Source organism: Hylaeus volcanicus, chromosome 6, assembly GCF_026283585.1.
Source record: "Hylaeus volcanicus isolate JK05 chromosome 6, UHH_iyHylVolc1.0_haploid, whole genome shotgun sequence".
Lineage (NCBI taxonomy): Eukaryota > Metazoa > Arthropoda > Insecta > Hymenoptera > Colletidae > Hylaeus > Hylaeus volcanicus.
The window spans coordinates 20,529,934-20,550,781 of NC_071981.1; the positions used below are offsets into that span (position 1 = coordinate 20,529,934).

Genomic DNA, 20,848 nt, shown 5'->3' on the forward strand with positions numbered 1-20,848 from the left:
GCTGCCAAGTCTTCCTATCAATATTATTCCTCGAGACGTACGTTCCACGAGACGTTTGTCTCATCGGACACACGAGCAGCGTTCATAAATAAATTTTGGTGTCTATAAATTTTACAATTCTAGAGCTTCGTATCAATGTCGTTCTTTGAGGCACGCGTTTTACGAGCTGTGTTCTGATAGGATCTGTATGGTTATTCCATCATCGTCTCTTGATAGATTGTTCTTTGAAACACCTGGGTGGTCCGGTGCCTAGTTGATCAGATGAGTGGATTAGATGGACCTGATTCCAAGTTATACACCAAGCGTCCTAATAAACATCTTGAATCCATCCATCGGTCATCAAACTAATCAAGCGATTACTAACGAACCGATCCAATTGGCTGCGTATTCCTAACAGAGCTTCTTCGGAGCTTCTCCAAATCAATCGTGCAAATTGCAACGCTCCTCTGGATCGACATGTCCGATAGGACGTCTGATAAGACGTCAGCTCGATGGTCGCGTCCCTCGAGAGTCGTACTCCCCTCCAAGAGCCGGTGGTCGCGGCGCGAGATCGGACACGAATCCGTATTCCGTCAAATCCTCGCCGATTTTCCGCGCGGCGCGAGAACTTACTATTTATAAATGGTTTGAACCCGGTCGCGTTGGCGAACCTCGGTCCGCTCGAGCTGCCGCCTCGTGGGCCGTCGGCGTGGGGAACAATTCGCCACCCCATGGTAAAAATAGAAGCTCCTAGCCAGCTAGCCGAAAGCTCGAGGCTAGAGCTCGAGCGCGAGCGAGCGAGCGACCGCTCTAGCATCATCGCTAGAGCGGAGAGACGGACGGACGGACGGGGAGGTACGCGAGGCGTCTAACAGCGTAACAGAGTGACCAACGTCGCGGCGCTTCGGCCCTGCCCCCGATGATCATGACGACGACGGCGATGCTGGTGTTCCTCGTCGCCTCGTCGCCTCGAGGCCCGTCCTCTTCGTCGTGAGAGGAGCGATACGAGAGTGCGCGCTGCTCCGCGTGTGTGCATACGTGTTCTTTTCGTGCGTGGAGCTCCGCTTGCTTCGTCCTCGTCCTCTTCCGTCCTCTCGTTCTCCGCGTATCGTCTCCTACGCGCGGTTTCGTGAATCCTCGGCTCGGATGGAACCGGTCTCCGAGGGCAACGGAATCGCTCTACATTCCCGGCTGAACACGCTCGCGAAGCTCTCTCCGTGAAGTCTAGTGAATATTTTAAGACAAGAGTCTCCACATGTAGCAAGAGGCGGCGCGGGCTGATTCACTCGGTGCTCGGTTCTCGCGGTACCAGCGAGCTGGGGAAGCGGCTGGTCGTCTCGCCGTGGTGGACACCGTTCGTCGGTCTTAAGGGTCAACGCTGAGAAGAACCAGCCCGGAGACCCCGACGAACGAGCTTTCGCGCCTCGGTTCGCGGCTGGCCGACCACGAACCATCGGGAGCGACCGAGAAAGACGTCGAGAGACGGAGACGGAAAGAGACACAGAGGGAGAGAGAGCCACATTCCGAGCGGATCACGGATGCTTATAGAAGCGTTGCGTAACGGCGTCAGACGGACGGCGAAACTGCGGCTGTTGGGGCCGTCGCGTTTCGACAACTTCGACGAAAAGTCTGCTAGGGGGTCCTCTTCTGGCATCGAGGCGGACATCGAACGCCCTGGACACGGATACTGCGCCGATCTCGAGAACAACCGTGTGCTCCGCTCGGTGCTGTTTCATCTGTGCCGTCGCATACGAGGTGCTCGATATACGGATCGAAGAACCGTTGGTTCGACGTACTCGGGACGTTCCCGTCGATCGGGGATCGACTCGTCTTATACACGTGCGTGTGGGTGCGAGTGAAACGGGGGTTCGGTAGCCGTAAGTCGGCCACGAGGAAGATTTAATGGGATGAGAAGACGGAGGAAGTGATAAAGGACGAGCGTGAAACCGGACAAGGTGTTCCACGGTTATCCTGCTGGGTGTATCGATTCCGCGTGTCCCGCGTGATTTCAAGGCCAGCCTCGCAGCGCTGAGCCTCGCAGGGGAGCCGCGATCCTCCGTCGTGGCCTGCGATCGTTCGACGGTGAATCGAGGCTCGCGATGCGTGTCTCTCTGGTCTGTGCTCCTCTCCTACCGACCGAGACTAAAATTAACCCGTGTCGAATCCTAGAAAATTTCGGTCTAGCTGAACATCAAGCTGAATCTCCGTATTTTTAGATCGCGCACGGAGAAGAGAAAAATCCCGCGTGTCCTTGACACCCGCGAACACCGTGTCAGGAATCGATAACGGTGGTATCTCGAGTCTCGACGGACGATCGCGGTCTCCCTGCGCGCGAGAGGGGTGGGGGAGGGAGGGGTGGGATCGAACCGACCGCGACGACAGTAAGCTCGTCCAGCGATCGGGATAGATGAGGAGAGGGTTGTTCGGTGATCTTGCAGAGGTCCGTTGGAACGCGTGAACCGGGAAACGTGGAGGCGGACAGGAAGGATGGAGCAACGTCCAGGGGGACGCGTGTGCGATTTTTGCTAACGGGCCAGCACGACGACGATAACGACGACGAAGACGAAGACGACGACGACGAAGAAGAGGAAGAAAAAGACGAAGATAACGACGTGGGTGGTGGGGTCAGTGTGTGGAGGAGGAGGAGGAGGAGGAGGAGGAGGAGGCGGTGGTGGACGAGCGGCGCGAAGAGATGCAGCAACAGCCGCAGTCTGGCCAACAGTCCGGGGCACCGAACGGGGTGGCAGGTGGTGCCCAATTGCCGCAAACAGGTGGCTTGAGCGCTGCTCAACCTGGAGCGACAGGTACCGCCACGGCGGCGTCCAATCGTGCCCAGGTTAACGGGGGCAGATTTGATTTCGACGATGGCGGCACCTACTGCGGCGGTTGGGAGGATGGAAAAGCACACGGACACGGCGTATGCACGGGACCCAAGGGCCAAGGTGCTTACTCTGGTAGCTGGCACTATGGCTTCGAGGTCTCCGGAGTCTACACCTGGCCTAGGTGAGATCAGATGTTCGCTTTCTTATTCATTTTTGGCATGCTTTCAACCCGATCCGACACTCCTGGGCTTTTCGAGACGGACGTTTCGAGAGCCCGTGTTTCTTACTCGTCCAGGTGGTTCGCTTATGCCCTCGAAATTCGATTAGGGAACCTTGAACGAGGACTTCGATAATAGAGCACGGGTAGTTGTCCATCTGGAAATTAAACGTAATTCTTTTCGAGATATTCAGCTTTCAATTCGGTATTAACTCTTTGCACTCGTACGTCAGTTTTTATCCTAGAGCTCCTTTCTCGTTTCTCGTTCAACTATTAATTTTAATCGTACGCTCGGTTTATTATTCCACAGCTTTTATATTCCCGTGAGTTTTTCTTTATCCGTTGCTCTCCAATCCATTAAGCAATAAATTATTTTTCTTTGAAAATTGATGTTTACTATCTATAAAAGTCACGCGGTGTACAAATCAGTTTTAGTAGTTATAAAAAAAATTCATTTTCTTTAAAGTTACAGCTTTAAAAATACATTTCAATTATAATTGTTGCTGATTTCGAAGTCAAAAGTTATCCGCAGAGGTGGTTCCGAGACTGTTTCGAGAAGTAAGAGGAAAGCAACGAAAGCTTCGCGGAATTCCCCGATTCTCGTTGGAGTTTGGCAATTTACACGAAACCACCGTACTCTCCCTCTCTCTGTTCGTTAAGGATTAACGTTGATCTCGGCTGGAGCCAGTCTCTGTACACATTGTTAATTCCGAGATTGTATAAGCCATCTACCATCGCCGACGAGTCGCCGCTCCGTTCCTACGTGGATCTTAAATTTAATTAACGAAAGTTACCTCAAACTCTGCCAATTTTCGATTCGCTGAGACACTTTTCTTAAATTTTCCCTTAATCGCCTTTTTTTTACCTTTGAAAAGGAAACTTTGGTGCCCCGAGATAATGAAAACGCAGGCGTTTCACACTATCGAAATTTAGTTTAATCGAGTGGCGTCTTTTTGGTTTGAAAATACACAAATATTGGATAAAGATTGAGGTTAACGAGCTTGGTTTAGTCTCGTTAGTTCATTCCAACGTACACGAATCGCAAGTATCTAAAAAAGGCGTCGGTTAGGTCGATGTATCACTCGTCCTCGAAACGCTCCGGACGCCTACCTCTAGAGCTAAATCCTCTCGGAGTCTCTCGTAAGAGGATTGAAACAATTACGTCTGGAGAAGAAAACACGATCAGACGCGAGACGATTCCATTCAACGACGTCTAAGAGCATTCAGGGTTTGTTTGATAAATGTCGAATCCTATCGAAGTAGTACGATCGGGGAATAAAAATTGCTACCTCTCGAAATGCAAAATTTTATCGTCCAAACCTTGAATATACCATGATCTGCAATCTATAGCAATCTAGGATAAACCTTTTAATTAGCTCTATTTTTACGGTATAAAAGTTTGCGTTTAATTACAATTTCGCTTCCAGGCAGAAGAGAAATTGCTAATCGCAGAGCGAAAAATTTCACCATCCGAATCCTAATAACAAATAGACGAATAAATCCTCGAGTAATGGTAGAAGTTGGAAAACTTGGAATATTGCTCCCGATCTGGCTGTAGCGGATCGCGGACGGAGAAAAGTTTCGAGGAAACGTTTCTTCGATAGGCTCGAGGTCCCGAAATAGTGGTTGGTTTTGTTCTGTCGCTGCAAGCAGTCTCTAACGGCGTCAATTCGAGATGAACGAGAGACCTTGACACATATATCTCATCGTATACCTGGGGCTGGGCGGGAATCTCCCGATCCTGAAAGTGGGACACCGAGTGCAAGGACAACGAGTCCAGGTCACTGGGATTCCGGCGTTTAGGACCTAGTTCATGGACGCGACGGATAATCGCTTTCCCGAATCTCCCAGGATCCCTGATATTTCAGGAGGTACGAGGAAAAAATAATTCTCCCATGCAGCGTTGTTATTCTCGGGCTGTCCGTGTTGCAAACATTGTTTCGAGAGTTCAGAAAGTCATTTGGCAACGATTCAACTTTGTTCTCGATAATAGGTCTCTAGAAAAAGATAATTGCCCCATGTAAGCATCGTGATCTTGATCCGTTCGAGCAACAAACAGTGGTACAAGGGTTCGAGATGGGATCTGGCAGTGGTTCAAACTTGGTCTTTTTTGGGAGAGAAAATTAGAAAAGCTCGGAAAAGAATATTTACGAAATCTTTGGAGTGATCTGTAAATGGAGAAATTGAGATGGGAGTATATAAACTTGATTGTAAAACAGCCTGAAATTAGATCAATGATTCTAGAAGTCATCTTAGCGTTTAGAAAAAAAATAATTTTGCCCTGTTGTAACACGTTTTCAGTTTGTCCAGATTAAAATGGTTCAATGGTTTAGGAAGTGATTTGGCAACGATTCAAACCTGATTTGAGAGTAGGTCTTCTTTAGAAGGAACGATTCTCCCATGCAGCATCCACTTCTTGATCTGTGCACGTTACAAACAATGGTTCATGGGTTCGGAGTGGTATTTGGCAACGATTCAAATCTGTCTCGAGACTAGACTTTCTTTAGAAAAAGCCATTCTCCAATTCTGCGTCGTGTTCTCGGTTTGTGTGGTCTACGAGAGATGGATTGAAAATGTGGTTCGGTGTGTATTCAATTTTTTCGTACAAAATTTCATTCTCTTTAGGACCTTGTTGAGAGTTTTCGTTTAAAATTTTCTAAAATAAAGAATGCATGTTCTCTTGATATAAGAAACAGAATTTATATGGAAATTATTTTATTTTAATTTATTTTTATACTGAATTTAATAAGCATGCTTTTCTAAATACGACCAAAACCAATTTTCGTAACTTGTTAAATCGTTTTACAAATAAATGGAAGAATTCAATTGATACATTTTCCTCTCGCTCGCGGTTCATTTAAATAGGAAATGGAGTACGATTATCGTCTACATTTTCTGTATTCCCCTTGTATCTGCTTCCTAATTAGAATTGTCGGAATATTCCCATGATTTCTTTCTACGAAACCGAGCAACGCAGCTATATTTGTAGCTTTGATCGTTCCGGAAGAAATTCTGTCACGCGGCTTTAAATAGTCGAGCGTAACGAGGCTCCGTAAATATAATTGTTATCAACATCTGGTGACACACCGACGAACACGAGAGGGTCGACCTACATTTTTACATATTTTCAGTCGCGGATGTTTAAAAAATAACGATCAGAACCTTCTGTCTTGGAAAGAAACATACAGTTTACGAACATTTCGACTCCTCGATCCCAGTCATCCTCCGAATCTGGAATAACTCGAGCAAAAACCAAACAGTTGACTAGGATTTTCCATATTTCTGTTTCGGAAATATCACAAATTCATATCCCAAAATCATAAATAATTTCTATTATCCAGCCTCAAATACACTGGGGATAGGTCACGCGAATGATTCAAATTCTTCGAGAGTATTCCTGCGTTATTGAATGTCAATTATCGGGACAACGAAACTATCCGAAATATCCAAGAATCCTCGCATCTGATAATCGATGCACTCGACTTCCACGTTACAATCTTCGTTAAAATAATTCTACGCAGTCGCGGAGAAGTAATTACACTTCTGATAAGTAGAAAACTTGTAAGGATTTCCAATTAATGTTTCACCTTCCAAATCTCGAGGTTTTTATTTTAGTAAAAACTCTCTTGACTCGTGGAAACTTTGAAGTAGGTCAGTATTATCTACGAACACGTTAATTCTGGTAACCAGAGTCAGCTTCCTCCTGTCGTTATTAAGCCACGAAACTGCTATCAGTAATTTTCGTTAGATACAGCGAATAAATAACATTCCTGCCGACTCTCTACGCGTGGTCTTCGAAGTAAAAAAATGTGTAATCAATTTAAAAATTCACTTTGGAAAGCGCAAAGTCCTCGTGTGTTCTGTGCGTATCGATTAAGCGAGAGCGTTAACCAAGCATGTAACAATTACATGAACACGCGTTAGATTCTGTAGCGGCACGTGACAGAAAAATGCTGCTGGAAGGCTCGAGCCACGATCCTATCGCTAACGAAAGTCACGCACGCCAAACGAGTTTCTAATTGAGGCATAATAATACGTTTTCGTTGATCGCTACTATTTCGCCTTAAACGTTTCGGCCGTTTTCGAAAAGAGAACCGAAACCTGGCAACGAACCCATGATTTTCGTGGCAATCAATTTGCACGATACAATTTCGCGCGCGCGCGCGCGCGTGTCCCAAGTAACTTCCATATCAATTTTCTCAAAAACGAAGCTCCCTACCAAAAATTTCGTTCCGCGTTTTGGGTATATTTTTTACGAAAAATAACTAACCACTCTCGATTGCATTAGTTCGAAGTCGTGATAATTTGAAAACTCGATACGGAGGAATAATGAATTGCCCACGGAATAATTAAAATGACGTTAGCCAACGTTGCGCCAGTTAATTACTGTTGCGTCCTTATCAGCCTAATTGCATGTGTGCTTAAGAATTCATCGTGTCATTCGATAATCACAAAGAACAATTAGCGCGCATTAAAAGATCCTCGAGCGCGAGCAGTCTTTTAATATTCTCTTTCGACGGATCCTCGCGATCAAAGCCCACCGTTCGCGGAGCCGGAAGGGTGGAAATACCGTGGAAAGAAAATAGAAAGGGGGGAGAGATGGGTGGAACGAAGATGGGGAACCTGTGTTCCTCGCCACCACGTATCTGGGCCGAGAGATTCCGTCGTTTCGTTTCCGTCTAAACTGGAGCAAGGTCTTCGTCAAGTCACGTTTTCCTGGGGACGCCCGGCGAATCGCTGCTCCGTCTGTCGCCGATGGAAAAGATGCAACAAGAGACTCGCCAATATTGCCAATTACGCAATTAAAATTTGGTCTTCTTTTTTGGAAAATTGGGCAGGCTCTGTATGTTTCGATTTCACTTATGGATTGACTTTCATTTAACGATTTCAACAATTACTGCGATAGATACTTGAATCGTGTACCAAACTACTGTTTATTTACATACAATATACTTCATATATTAGATAAAATATTCATTCAATCTTTTGTCCAAATACTCCGGTTCATTTTTGCACAATTCCGGAGCAATACCTGCACGATACTTCAATTGCAAGTACCTTATTGCAAGTACCTTTTTCGTATCTCACCTACAATGATTTAAACACCACTTTCATTATAAATCCTGCGATAAAATTGTTTAGACTTACGCGTTACTGAAAATAAACAAAGACAAATACGTCGCGATATATTCCCGTGACAAATTTTATTGGAAAATATAGAGGAAATATTTATGCAACTTTTAGAATTGTTAGAGTTTAATTTAAAAAATGTTTTCCATATATATAGAGCATACAAATATTAGGTGTAGAAATGAATCCTTTAAAATTATTTATAGTCTTTACTTGAATTCGCCTCAAACCTCCGATCACATTCGTGGAAAAGCTCTCAAATAAGAGGAAAATATCGGGAACACTGAAGCGTTCGATAATGATTTCCTTTCGTGCGGACCGCGCGTTAGGAACGGACTATCCGGTGAACTCTGATTACTCGCATTTGGATCACGTTCCTGGAACGGGGGACGAGGTATACGATAATGGGATCGTCGAAATTTCATTCACCTAATTCTCACCAGGACCAGGGGCTCGAACGGAAGAATATTACAATAATTATAACACGGTGCTCGAGCATTTTATTCGAGACGTTTCGATCACTTAGGTTCACGGTCCTCGGGACTATTAGACAATTCGTTAGGTCCTTCTTTGTTAATACAAAATAGGAAAACTAGGATTAATTTTTCGATGATTGGAAAGTTTGTTTGGTGAGTTTAGATGCGTTTCCATTGCTGCGTCTGTCCATTGCTCGCTGTTTCGACTTGCGTTGGTATTTGTACTCGCAGCTAGATAAGTAGAAATATCGAGTAATGGTCAGACACGTTGGGCACTTCCATAAACGGAGCTTCGTATGAAAAAAATTTATTCCACATTTTTTGTTCACTTTTACAAAACAAGTCGTACCACGCATTTTAAGATACCTGTATACTTCACAAATCAGTGACGAACCACTTCGAGCAAGAACCATCGATCAGACCAGTGACTCTTAACCGCAATTAAGTCTTTAAATTGTTACTTCTTATACTTATCAACAGTGTATATACATTACAACTACCAGAAAAATTGCACTGGTATCCTTTACCACACGAAGACCGTTCAATATGTTATAACGATGCATAGGCTAAAGCAAGTACATCCTGTACCGAAGCGTTAAGAATCTCCCCTCGAATCTTTTCGCGTGCTCCGTCTTGAAAAGGTTAAGGACCACTGAATTAGACAATTATCGTTGGGAAAAAAAAGCTGAAACGATGGAAGCAACAAGTGTTCGGAACAGGGTCGATCCTTTAATTACCCTCGTTGAACGAGAGTGTGAAAAAAGTGCATGATTCGTTTCCTAAGATTATTCATTCGCATTGTTACGGACGATATCCAATTTCCAGTGGCTCGGCTTACGAGGGCCAATGGCAGAACGGGAAACGACACGGCCTGGGCATGGAGACCCGTGGCCGCTGGATTTATCGCGGCGAATGGACTCAGGGATTCAAGGGTCGATACGGTGTCCGACAATCATGTAATCGTGCAATTTGCATTACCGCAATCGTTAATAATGTTGAGGCGAAGAATTATTAGGGGGTGCGCTATCATTCTGTCTCGTGGCGTGTAAACAAGAGGTTCGTGCCTGAAAGCCGTCTCGGCACTCGAGATTCTCAGATAAAATAATTTTTTGGAAAAAAAATTTAACCGACTTCCAAAAAGTTGCAGTGAAAAGTATGAAATAATTTCTAGTCAATTTATATGAATACCCACTAGCTCTAGATATAATTGCTTAAAAGTATGGGAAAATGCAGTGAAAAGTATGAAATAATTGCATTATCCACCGAGCATCTACATTACCGACAGATTAATCTGCATTATCGACCGAGCACTCTACATTACCGACCGAGTATTCTACATTACCGACAGAGCAATCTGCATTACCGACCGAGTATTCTACATTACCGACAGAGCAATCTGCATTACCGACCGAGTAAACTGCATTACCGACCGAGTATTCTACATTACCGACCGAGCAATCTGCATTACCGACCGAGTATTCTGCATTACCGACAGAGTATTCTACATTACCGACCGAGTAAACTGCATTACCGACCGGGCAATCTGCATTACCGACCGAGTATTCTGCATTACCGACAGAGCATTCTACATTACCGACCGAGTATTCTACATTACCGACAGAGTATTCTACATTACCGACCGAGTAAACTGCATTACCGACCGAGTAAACTGCATTACCGACCGAGTATTCTACATTACCGACCGAGTATTCTACATTACCGACCGATCAATCTGCATTACCGACCGAGTATTCTGCATTACCGACAGAGTATTCTACATTACCGACCGAGTAAACTGCATTACCGACCGAGTATTCTACATTACCGACCGAGCAATCTGCATCACCGACCGAGTATTCTACATTACCGACCGAGTATTCTACATTACCGACAGAGCAATCTGCATTACCGACCGAGTATTCTACATTACCGGCAGAGCAATCTGCATTATCGGCTGATCACTCTACATTACCGACAGTGTAATCTGCAAATACTCCGGTTCATTTTTGCACAATTCCGGAGCAATACCTGCACGATACTTCAATTGCAAGTACCTTATTGCAAGTACCTTTTTCGTATCTCACCTGCAATGATTTAAACACCACTTTCATTATAAATCCTGCGATAAAATTGTTTAGACTTACGCGTTCCTCGATCTTCGTCTGATTTTCGGTGTTCTCCTGCAAGTGAAACCCGAGAGGAGCTTTCCTTCGATCCATATCGACGCAACTTTCAATTAGGATGCTGGTTAATTAGAACGGGCTCCTGGAGCTGTTTACAAGCGGCAACGGTGCGTGAATATCGCCGCGATTGTCGAAGCGCAATTCCTAGGGGGAAACAGTCTCGTGACGCTCTGTTGACAACGCTGGGAACAAATGAAAACAACGAAAAAAGTTAAACAAAGGAAAGACAAAAGTAACAATTGGCGTGAGAGAAGGTACCCCTCGCTGCGCGTCTGACGGTTTCGTAGTGTTAGTCCCGAGCAAGGTGGTGCAATCGGAATGGAACTGAAAATAAACAAAGACAAATACGTCGCGATATATTCCCGTGACAAATTTTATTGGAAAATATAGAGGAAATATTTATGCAACTTTTAGAATTGTTAGAGTTTAATTTAAAAAATTTCTTCCATATATATAGAGCATACAAATATTAGGTGTAGAAATGAATCCTTTAAAGTTATTTAAAGTCTTTACTTGAATTCGCCTCAAACCTCCGATCACATTCGTGGAAAAGCTCTCAAATAAGAGGAAAATATCGGGAACACTGAAGCGTTCGATAATGATTTCCTTTCGTACGGACCGCGCGTTAGGAACGGACTATCCGGTGAACTCTGATTACTCGCATTTGGATCACGTTCCTGGAACGGGGGACGAGGTATACGATAATGGGATCGTCGAAATTTCATTCGCCTAATTCTCACCAGGACCAGGGGCTCGAACGGAAGAATATTACAATAATTATAACACGGTGCTCGAGCATTTTATTCGAGACGTTTCGATCACTTAGGTTCACGGTCCTCGGGACTATTAGACAATTCGTTAGGTCCTTCTTTGTTAATACAAAATAGGAAAACTAGGATTAATTTTTCGATGATTGGAAAGTTTGTTTGGTGAGTTTAGATGCGTTTCCATTGCTGCGTCTGTCCATTGCTCGCTGTTTCGACTTGCGTTGATATTTGTACTCGCAGCTAGATAAGTAGAAATATCGAGTAATGGTCAGACACGTTGGGCACTTCCATAAACGGAGCTTCGTATGAAAAAAATTTATTCCACATTTTTTGTTCACATTTACAAAACAAGTCGTACCACGCATTTTAAGATACCTGTATACTTCACAAATCAGTGACGAACCACTTCGAGCAAGAACCATCGATCAGACCAGTGACTCTTAACCGCAATTAAGTCTTTAAATTGTTACTTCTTATACTTATCAACAGTGTATATACATTACAACTACCAGAAAAATTGCACTGGTATCCTTTACCACACGAAAACCGTTCAATATGTTATAACGATGCATAGACTAAAGCAAGTACATCCTGTACCGAAGCGTTAAGAATCTCCCCTCGAATCTTTTCGCGTGCTCCGTCTTGAAAAGGTTAAGGACCACTGAATTAGACAATTATCGTTGGGAAAAAAAAGCTGAAACGATGGAAGCAACAAGTGCTCGGAACAGGGTCGATCCTTTAATTACCCTCGTTGAACGAGAGTGTGAAAAAAGTGCATGATTCGTTTCCTAAGATTATTCATTCGCATTGTTACGGACGATATCCAATTTCCAGTGGCTCGGCTTACGAGGGCCAATGGCAGAACGGGAAACGACACGGCCTGGGCATGGAGACCCGTGGCCGCTGGATTTATCGCGGCGAATGGACTCAGGGATTCAAGGGTCGATACGGTGTCCGACAATCGACCACGTCCACGGCGAGGTACGAGGGCACGTGGGCGAGCGGTCTTCAGGATGGCTACGGCTCGGAGACCTACGCTGACAGTGGTGAGTCTTTCATCTTATTACGCTAGGAACCTATGCGCTGCGAGATCGTAAACTGTTTTTAACTCTAGCAAGTCAAAGGTAGATGATAATTCGTTTTGTGAGGGGTGGGGGGGGGGGGGCAAATCTGAGAAAGATCGAACATTGCTTACGAAACTCTGTCCTATATCTATGGCAAAACTATGATCAAATGGTTGTCTACTCGAATACTGAACCAACGCAAATAATTGGACGAGACGTACCAGACCTAAACTTCCGACGCAGCGTTCCCCGATACGGACTCGATACGAACACAATCCCCTGGAAAGGAAACCAAGGACAACGCAATAAAACGGAAAAACGACGTATACCGCGAGACGGGGGACGGGGAACAAAGCTGTCAAGAGCAGATCAAAGGATACGCCGCGCGCCGTATCCTGAACGTCGATGCAAATCGCTGAAATCTGTGTCAACTCCACCTGACATGACACGTGTTCCCGACGCTTTTGCTCGAATTTCATCTTCTCAATTAATCGGCTCGATCTGTCGATGCCTCGACAACCTTTAACCCGTCCCGCAACGGGACGCGGTTTTTAGATATTTCTTTTTTTTCTGCGTTTAATTTGTAGTTATTAATAAGCATTTTAATGACCTGTCCGCGACGCAGTACCCTTTTTCACGCGAAATTGGGACCGCTGCCAATTTGGCGACGGATCCAACGCGACTATCGTCTTTCCCGACGCTCTGTTTCGTTGGATTGATAATTAATAACCGGGATGATCGACTACGAATCGAGGATACTTGTTAATTCACCTTTTTCATTCGATTTCTAAAGTTCGGTGTGTTTCAAACTTTTTTTTGAAGAGGATACACTACGAAAATTTTTTATTTACGTTTTTATTTACATTCAATAATATCACATGTGCTCCGATACTACGTGATATCACGTGTCAAAACACTCGTCGGTGATTTTAATTTATGCGCCTCTTTTTTCACAATGAAATGAGATTTTTATTTTGTCGTGTGGGTATAGTTAATAATATTGTTTGAAAGAAAGTATATTTTTTTAGCTCTGGAATGGGAATATATACATATTATTTTTTCAAATTTCGAAGGTCGACGTTACATTCTTTATTTTCGTCGACGTTCCATTTTTCATTTGTGGACTTCGCATAAATTGTAAAGAGATCATGTGTGGAGCGATGTTGGATATCCTTTTTTATTTTTATTGCATAGAAAGATTCCAAAGGGGACCCGTAACGTAGCCGTAACGTTGAGAGGAATTTAGAATGTCATTTTTTCAAATGTAAAAAGAAAATACTTTCGTCCAAATATTATTTTATCTTTCTCGACATAGTAGGACGAACTGAACAAACGAACAGTACTATAATGAAAACGGTTAATTGGAACAGACGAAGGAAATAAACTTTAATTATTTAGTACGCCGCATTTATGGTACACTCAACCCCACGAGTATTCACGTCACGAGCACGAAACAAGAAACAAACGGATCCTAAAGGGGAGGGAATAAATTATTAAAGAGTCACGTTAATATCGCGCGTCGGCAGGTCGACGATTGTGCGTGTCATGTTTAGAACAGTCTGGGACTCCATAATTCCCAACCCCCTGTAACATTCCCTTTCGCGAACGTCAAACGTCCCGCGAGCCGACGTTTTAAGGCCACGTGCGTTTCGAAATCGCTCTGTCGTAAATAAGCTTCGACTCGGATCGATTCATCGTTTAAAAAAGACGCTACTGCGTCACCTACGAGTCGTAGAACTCCAACTCACCGGATATCATCTCGTATCCTGTTCTGAGTCGGGGAAAACTTTATTCAAACAATAACCAACGTTCGGGTATTTTTTTTTAGGCGTTTCTTTGTTGTAGTTCAATAAAAATCATATTTCTCTTCGTCACGATCATATATCCAGATTATTTCACGAACGCAGAAAAGCGAATTTAAATGATTCAATTTAATTAATCGCTAGTGATAGACAGGTAATAAGTAATTTGCACATCTAAAAATATATCCACAAATTAATATATACATCTCATGTTTCAACAAAGCTTCTTCCCATTTCTGTCTTTGATCCATTCCCTGCTGAGTTTCGATTATTGTCACTTTGGATATACGTGTCTTTTTATTTTGTACGATGGCTTAGAGTAAAATTCCCACGCGTACGCATCCGTCTTTTTACGGCGCCGTTTGACCAAGATAATCGATAATTATGATGTCCCTCTTATACAAAGTGGGTCGTTCTATATTATCCAACACTCTTGTAATAGGTACAGGGACGGATTTTTCACCTCTGCTAGCTTATCTACGAGACACTTCTCATCCGTTATCTTCCTCGCCTTTTCGAGCTGATGCATACTAATCGCCAGTGCTAACATTATTATTAATTCATTATGCATCAATGTTCTAGTTTAGAAATTTCCAAAAAATCTCTATATGCAAAACATTCATACGCAAACATATCAGCGACGGCTTGAGATGCGGTAGTTTACGGTATCCTGTTAATTAATTTAGTTTCTTTTATGGTAGCTTGGTAACGTTACAAATTTGAAACAATCGAAGAAGAAACTTTCTTTATTTTTATCAATTATTCCTATGGTTTTCTGTGGAAAGTAGGAAATGTTCAAGTATGTCGGAGCTAGTGCTCAATTTTCCAGAGTTAACGTTATTCCGCGAGGGAGGAGACACGCATTGAAAGCTGGAGGGAACAAGCAAGAGGGTTGGAATAAATACTCGCGCTCCCATTCCCGTTCCGGCCACCTTTATTTAATATTCATCATTCTCACGCCCGCAGTCGAGAGCATTTCTCCGATCCGTGAAAACGCAAAGGAACACGTTTGTTCCCCACCGGCGCGACTCGTAAAGCAACTTTTAGATCGTCCGCGATAAAATCGTGTGACTCACCCTCCAACTATTTTCCAACCGGGCGATTTGCGACGTTTCGAAAGTCCGACCTCGATTCGCGCGTACACGCACGCGTACCGACGACCGTGCAACCGACGACGACGCTGGAAAATAAAATAAATCGACGATCTGTCGCCAAAGTGGCCGTATTGGACTCCTGGTGGTGTTGTATCGAACCCAAGCAGTAAGAAAGAACGCGGGAAAACATTTCATCAACACTGGCCAAGGCTAGAAAAACTCATTCGTTCGCCATTCGAAATATTAATGTAGAAAACAATTTTACTCCGAAAATTACCTATCCACGTGAACATTTTTGTCCAGTTAATTCATTTCATTAAAAAGTTGTAATTGAATTATTCGAGGTTACGCTTTATCTCGACCACTGAAAATAGCTGTTCCGAATCGCTCGCAAAAACGCCAGACGAGTACGCCAGTATTATATCTGCAAATAGAACAATCTTGGATTTCATTGCGGTCAATCTCAACCCCCGTCATGTTCGAGATGAATGGACATTCGAAACTATCCTGACATTGAGGAAAAAATCGATACCTTTGAACCCACGCCACGCTTATGACTCTGGTGCTCCGAAAATTCTCGTCAAAGGACCAATCGAAACTAGGGCATGTCCTGCAATGATTATTTTCCTCGATCCTCGTCGTTTACAAGATTTATCGCTAGCTCGTGGCAATAAACTGGACATCACTGGAATACATAACACGGTGTTACATTACTTGGAATGAAATGGCTATGGTAATTACGCCGCTGGCCTAATGCTTCCGAATCGATCGATAATGACACAGCCCATCAATGCACCATCGATGCATTATCTACGGAGGATTTTCGTAACATTACGATAGATGACGTATCAATTTTACAAGGAAATAAAACTATGTATTTTACGCGACAACTCCATCCGTCCAAACACCACCGATCATTCCTGGTAGATAAACAGAAATAGGACGCGAAAGGGTTTCGTCATAGCTCCACTTTCATTCTGCCTGCTTATGCAAAATTAATTTATCAGGAAAGGTGTGACAAGCATCCTCTGGAGTACGCGTTGCACGCGTGAGTTATCGCGCACTCGCACGCGACAACCATTTTACATTTAAAAACTCGAGTAACATTACGTCAGAAGTGAAAGCATTCGTTTCGAAAAGTAACCAGTTTTCGATAAATTATTATGTTAGATAAAATCCCAAGTCGCGCGCTGGTTAAACAAAAAATAAATGAAATAAAGCAACGAGGAGCCTGGAGATAGGGACGAAGGAAGCCAAGAAGAGAATATAAGTAGTTAGCAAGAAGAAGGGCGTGGAGGGAGGAATGGTGGAGGAGGGCAGAGAGTGGTGCAGATAAGTTTTATTGCGTTTCGTGTTGCCTGGTGCACTTGAGCGCTTTATTTAGAGCCGGGGCAGCCAGCTGCCCGCGTTTTCTGATCTCGCGGCGCCCCGTGTCAAGGAAGAAACGTGGCCGATGATGTATGCTCGACCGTAAAATCGTTACTTAAGGAATGCCTAACGACCCACTCGTAATTCTTACGCGGGGCCACGGAACACCAAAATGGATCCTCTACGATCGTTTCCGTTTCCACTAGCGATGGGAATGATAACGAATCGGCACTATCGACGCTAGCCCACAGTTCAAGTGTACAAACCTCAAAATGCGAATGTAATTCCTTAATTCGTGTTTAGGAAAATGTAGGGATGTTAAGTCGAATTGAAATGTATCAATAATATCCTTAGAGAACTATAGATGTCTAATCGTATCAGGGCCATCGCTAGTTTCCACCCTCCGAGGAAACGATTCGTTACAACGTGTTTCTCGCCACGCACGAAGAGGTGAAACGTCCTCGCTGTGTAAACACGAACACAGGTGTGCAAAGGGTGAGTCGAGCGTTTTCGAGAATTACGCTACGACGACCGGCTGACCTGGAAAGTATTTCCGCTTCTCCTCGTTTAACACGCGTTACCAGCGATGAATGTTTCATTTAGAATTTTTTCGCGCTACTTTTTCCCACGCGAAAGCTCGACACGTCAGAGAATTCACCCTTTCTCTGTTCGAGAGCTCCCGACGAGCCACTGTAGAGATTTTGCTTCTTCGAATACCTCGGGCGAAGTGAAAAGAGTAGCGAAATAGACAGCGACAAATTGGAGCAATCAATTCATCGATTTTCAGACCTGACAGCCAAACGAACGTTTCCATTCCCTTGAAAATACAGACGTATTCTTGTTTTCAACGCCATTTTATTATATATTATATAATCCAAACAACTTTCTTTGAAATTATTAATATCGTAAGCGAGCATTACAAATGTAAGTTAAACGTTACAAGTTAATTCAAACATTAATTCCTTATGTGTTTTCTTCTGCATCGGGGTTGAATGTTATCAGAACACGAAACGCAACGGAGGCTTTTCAATTCCGGAATTCCTGATGGCTCCAGGTAAACAGGGGGGTCAGTGTTAATTAGCACGTGTACAAACCTTCGGTCACGTGACGTTCGCGGAGCGCAAGAACGCGTCGAATAATCATGCTATTTTCGCGCGCGTACGGCACGCACGTTCGAGATGACGTGACCGTGCCAGGACGCTTCTCCGTATTGGCGTCGCGACGCATCGGTTTGTAGGCGAGATTCTCGAAATCAGCGATCCACATGCCGCATTTGGCCATTGGCTGCCGCGGGAATCGCCGTTGCGCAGGCTGGCCTTTGTTGGAATTTCAATTTCCACTCGAAAATCCACGCGAGAAATAGTAACCACTGCACAATTTCTTTAACGGAACACGTCGAGGCCGCCATTTTATGGATCATAAAGCAGTGGCAAAATAATTAGTGAAGGCATCTCGTTAATATCATTATTCTCATTCCCTTTTTAAAGGTTTATTTTTACGGATGAAGCCAACGTGGAACCGTTTACGTTGTTATTTTATATTCTGTGGATTCTAAAGGGAAAGATTCAAAAAATATATTCGTCGCATCTAGGAAACCTAACTGAACGAGAAATAAAACTTTTTCTTTTGTTGAAATAAATAGAGTCTAGACACAACATTGCGAGGCTACGTACTTGATAATTCGTCCCTGAAGAGGTAAGATTCATAACACTAAATAAGAGAACGGAACAACAGCACACAAAAAAAATGGTGAACGAGGCATTGAATCCTCTGAATGTTAAAAAATGACGAAACATCAAAGCACGCGTTGAGAAGGAGAAAAAAGATCGTCGCGCATGCTGCAGATGAATATCCCAAATGACCCCGCTATATTCCAGCATCTTAGTCCTCGTTCAAGCACGTGATAAAATTAACGAAGGAATAACTCTTCGCGCGGTTCTACGAGCGCTCGACCGTTCTAATGAACGTTGTCCAATTATTCGCGCGGCGATTACGAATATAACCGTTGAAGAAAGGAGGAGGCTCGCGATCGGAGGAGGTCTGCGGTGCAGCTGTGCACTCTTTCCTGTAAATACACGGGAACACGTTGATACCAGATCCACGTGTATACATAACATGACTACCACTTTATTCATCGCCGAGACGCGGGAATTCGGGGTTAAGAAATTATTCATCGCGGATGGATAAACAAGATCTACATATTACAGGAATGTCAAATTTTATATCGCTTCTTTGGTCATCCAACTTATCTTCTCTCCGCTGGGGCTATTTCGATTACGCGCAACGAAGATATAACGAGTTGATCGCCAGGTCATCCATATATGTGCGACAGGATTTTTCACTAATGAATTAAATAAATTACTTCGTGAATTTGGCGAAATCGCAAAAATAAGTACTACTTTAAATTCAACAAAAATACTTTTCAGTTATATAAAAATAAAGCGTTGGGCTTGTATAAATTTTCGTGAGTTGTTTGGCAGTCAACGTGATAAAGAAACCGCGTAAATGAATAAATAAGGAGAATATCGTTACGCAAAGGAAAGGTGGACAATTTATTCGACGATGTATAATAAACGCGTAAAAGGCGGGACTCGGCCAAGGCGCTGTTATTAAACCCAAGCTTTATATAAAACGAATTGTTATCTGTTTATATCTTCAAGGTTGTTGATTACAAAGGCCCCGAGTCGGCAAAGTAAGTAGAATGAAGAGAACAATCCCACTGCGAAGTGTACCGTGTCGATGCATCAGCTGTGCACAGGCGCGTGCGACCGAGCGCGAGGTGGAGGAGCATTTGTGTGCGAAACCGCGTGGAGAAGGACGAGTCCATGCGAATATCGTAGATAAACTTACCCCAGCATCCGCTGGACGCGTCCATCTTCAAAGAGGAGCTCGCTGATTCGTCGCCCCACCTTGGTTCGATCCTTTGACTGCTGGTCAAGGTCAACAGCCCAGGTTACCTGTTGAAATACTGCGATAAAACACACAGGATGAGAAGCGGTTAATGTGAAGGGGTTAATGAAATCATACCTTATAACCGTTTCAGAATTTTAGGAAATCATTTAATAATAGATAGAAGATTAAATAAGCGATCATTTCAAGGAATTTGTAGTCATAGATCATCAGTTAAAAGAATCATAGTTCAAGGCATACATGTACAACCATGTCCCAAACAAAATTATAAGTTGATTGCTTCCTCCTGCCATACTAAACATTTCCGAATCTTCGCCAAAAAGTCTGAAAAGCCTTTCGTTTCATTTCCTCTCAAGAAACCTATCAACACGTCGAATGATTTGCACAAGTGGTTCCCAGTTCTGCGCATGCAGGTCACCCACGGCTCCAGCGCGACCCAACGAATTCTTCAACGCCATTCCCCGAAGAGCGAAGCCGCGAACGAAAAATAACACGCCGAACAACATTTGCATAAACAATTTGCACGCGTAATTGATCCGAGGACGTTCTCGCTGTCCGTTTGCACGCGAGTCGCACGAGCCGTCGCGGAAAGTTTGCTAATGGAAAGTGGTCGACGTTAAAGGGTGATTACACAGCGAGATAAAGCTCAAGCGATCCGTTTCACGGTTTCAAACCTTAATGGCCTCGTGGAAATTAATGAAAGAGCAAACGTTCGCGAGCTGGGCGCGACAGCGACCCTCGAGGAGTGAAAATGCCGCGAAGAAGAAAAAAGCCAGGGGGAATTCAGGCGTCGATTACAGGCCCGTTTCGGTTCTTTCTTTTTTCTTTTCTTTTTTTTTTACGTACGGATGCTTATCGTTTCCCTCCTCGAACACCGCGGAGAGCCCTCACGGAGCTTATCCCGCAATCAGCGAAGTTAGGAGCGGAGAATGGCGGGAGGAAACGATCCCACGGGCCCTTCGCTAAAGAAAACTGGCTGATGCGCGGGGGTTTGATTTCACGCTGGAAAAGAGGTCTTGAATGAACCGTCGTTTTT

General features: G+C 44.0%; 1 protein-coding gene across 1 annotated transcript in view; it reads left to right on the top strand.

The window, feature by feature from the left end:
- The first annotated feature begins 854 nt into the window (after positions 1–854).
- Positions 855–20,848, top strand: part of LOC128878556 (junctophilin-2) — a 52,886-nt gene continuing 32,892 nt past the window's right edge. Inside the window, exons 1-3 of the mRNA XM_054126843.1 lie at positions 855–1,934; positions 2,418–2,982; positions 12,409–12,620. Of these exons, the coding sequence (XP_053982818.1) occupies positions 2,672–2,982; positions 12,409–12,620 (523 nt within the window). The 5' untranslated portion in view covers positions 855–1,934; positions 2,418–2,671. The remainder of the gene's footprint in view (positions 1,935–2,417; positions 2,983–12,408; positions 12,621–20,848) is intronic.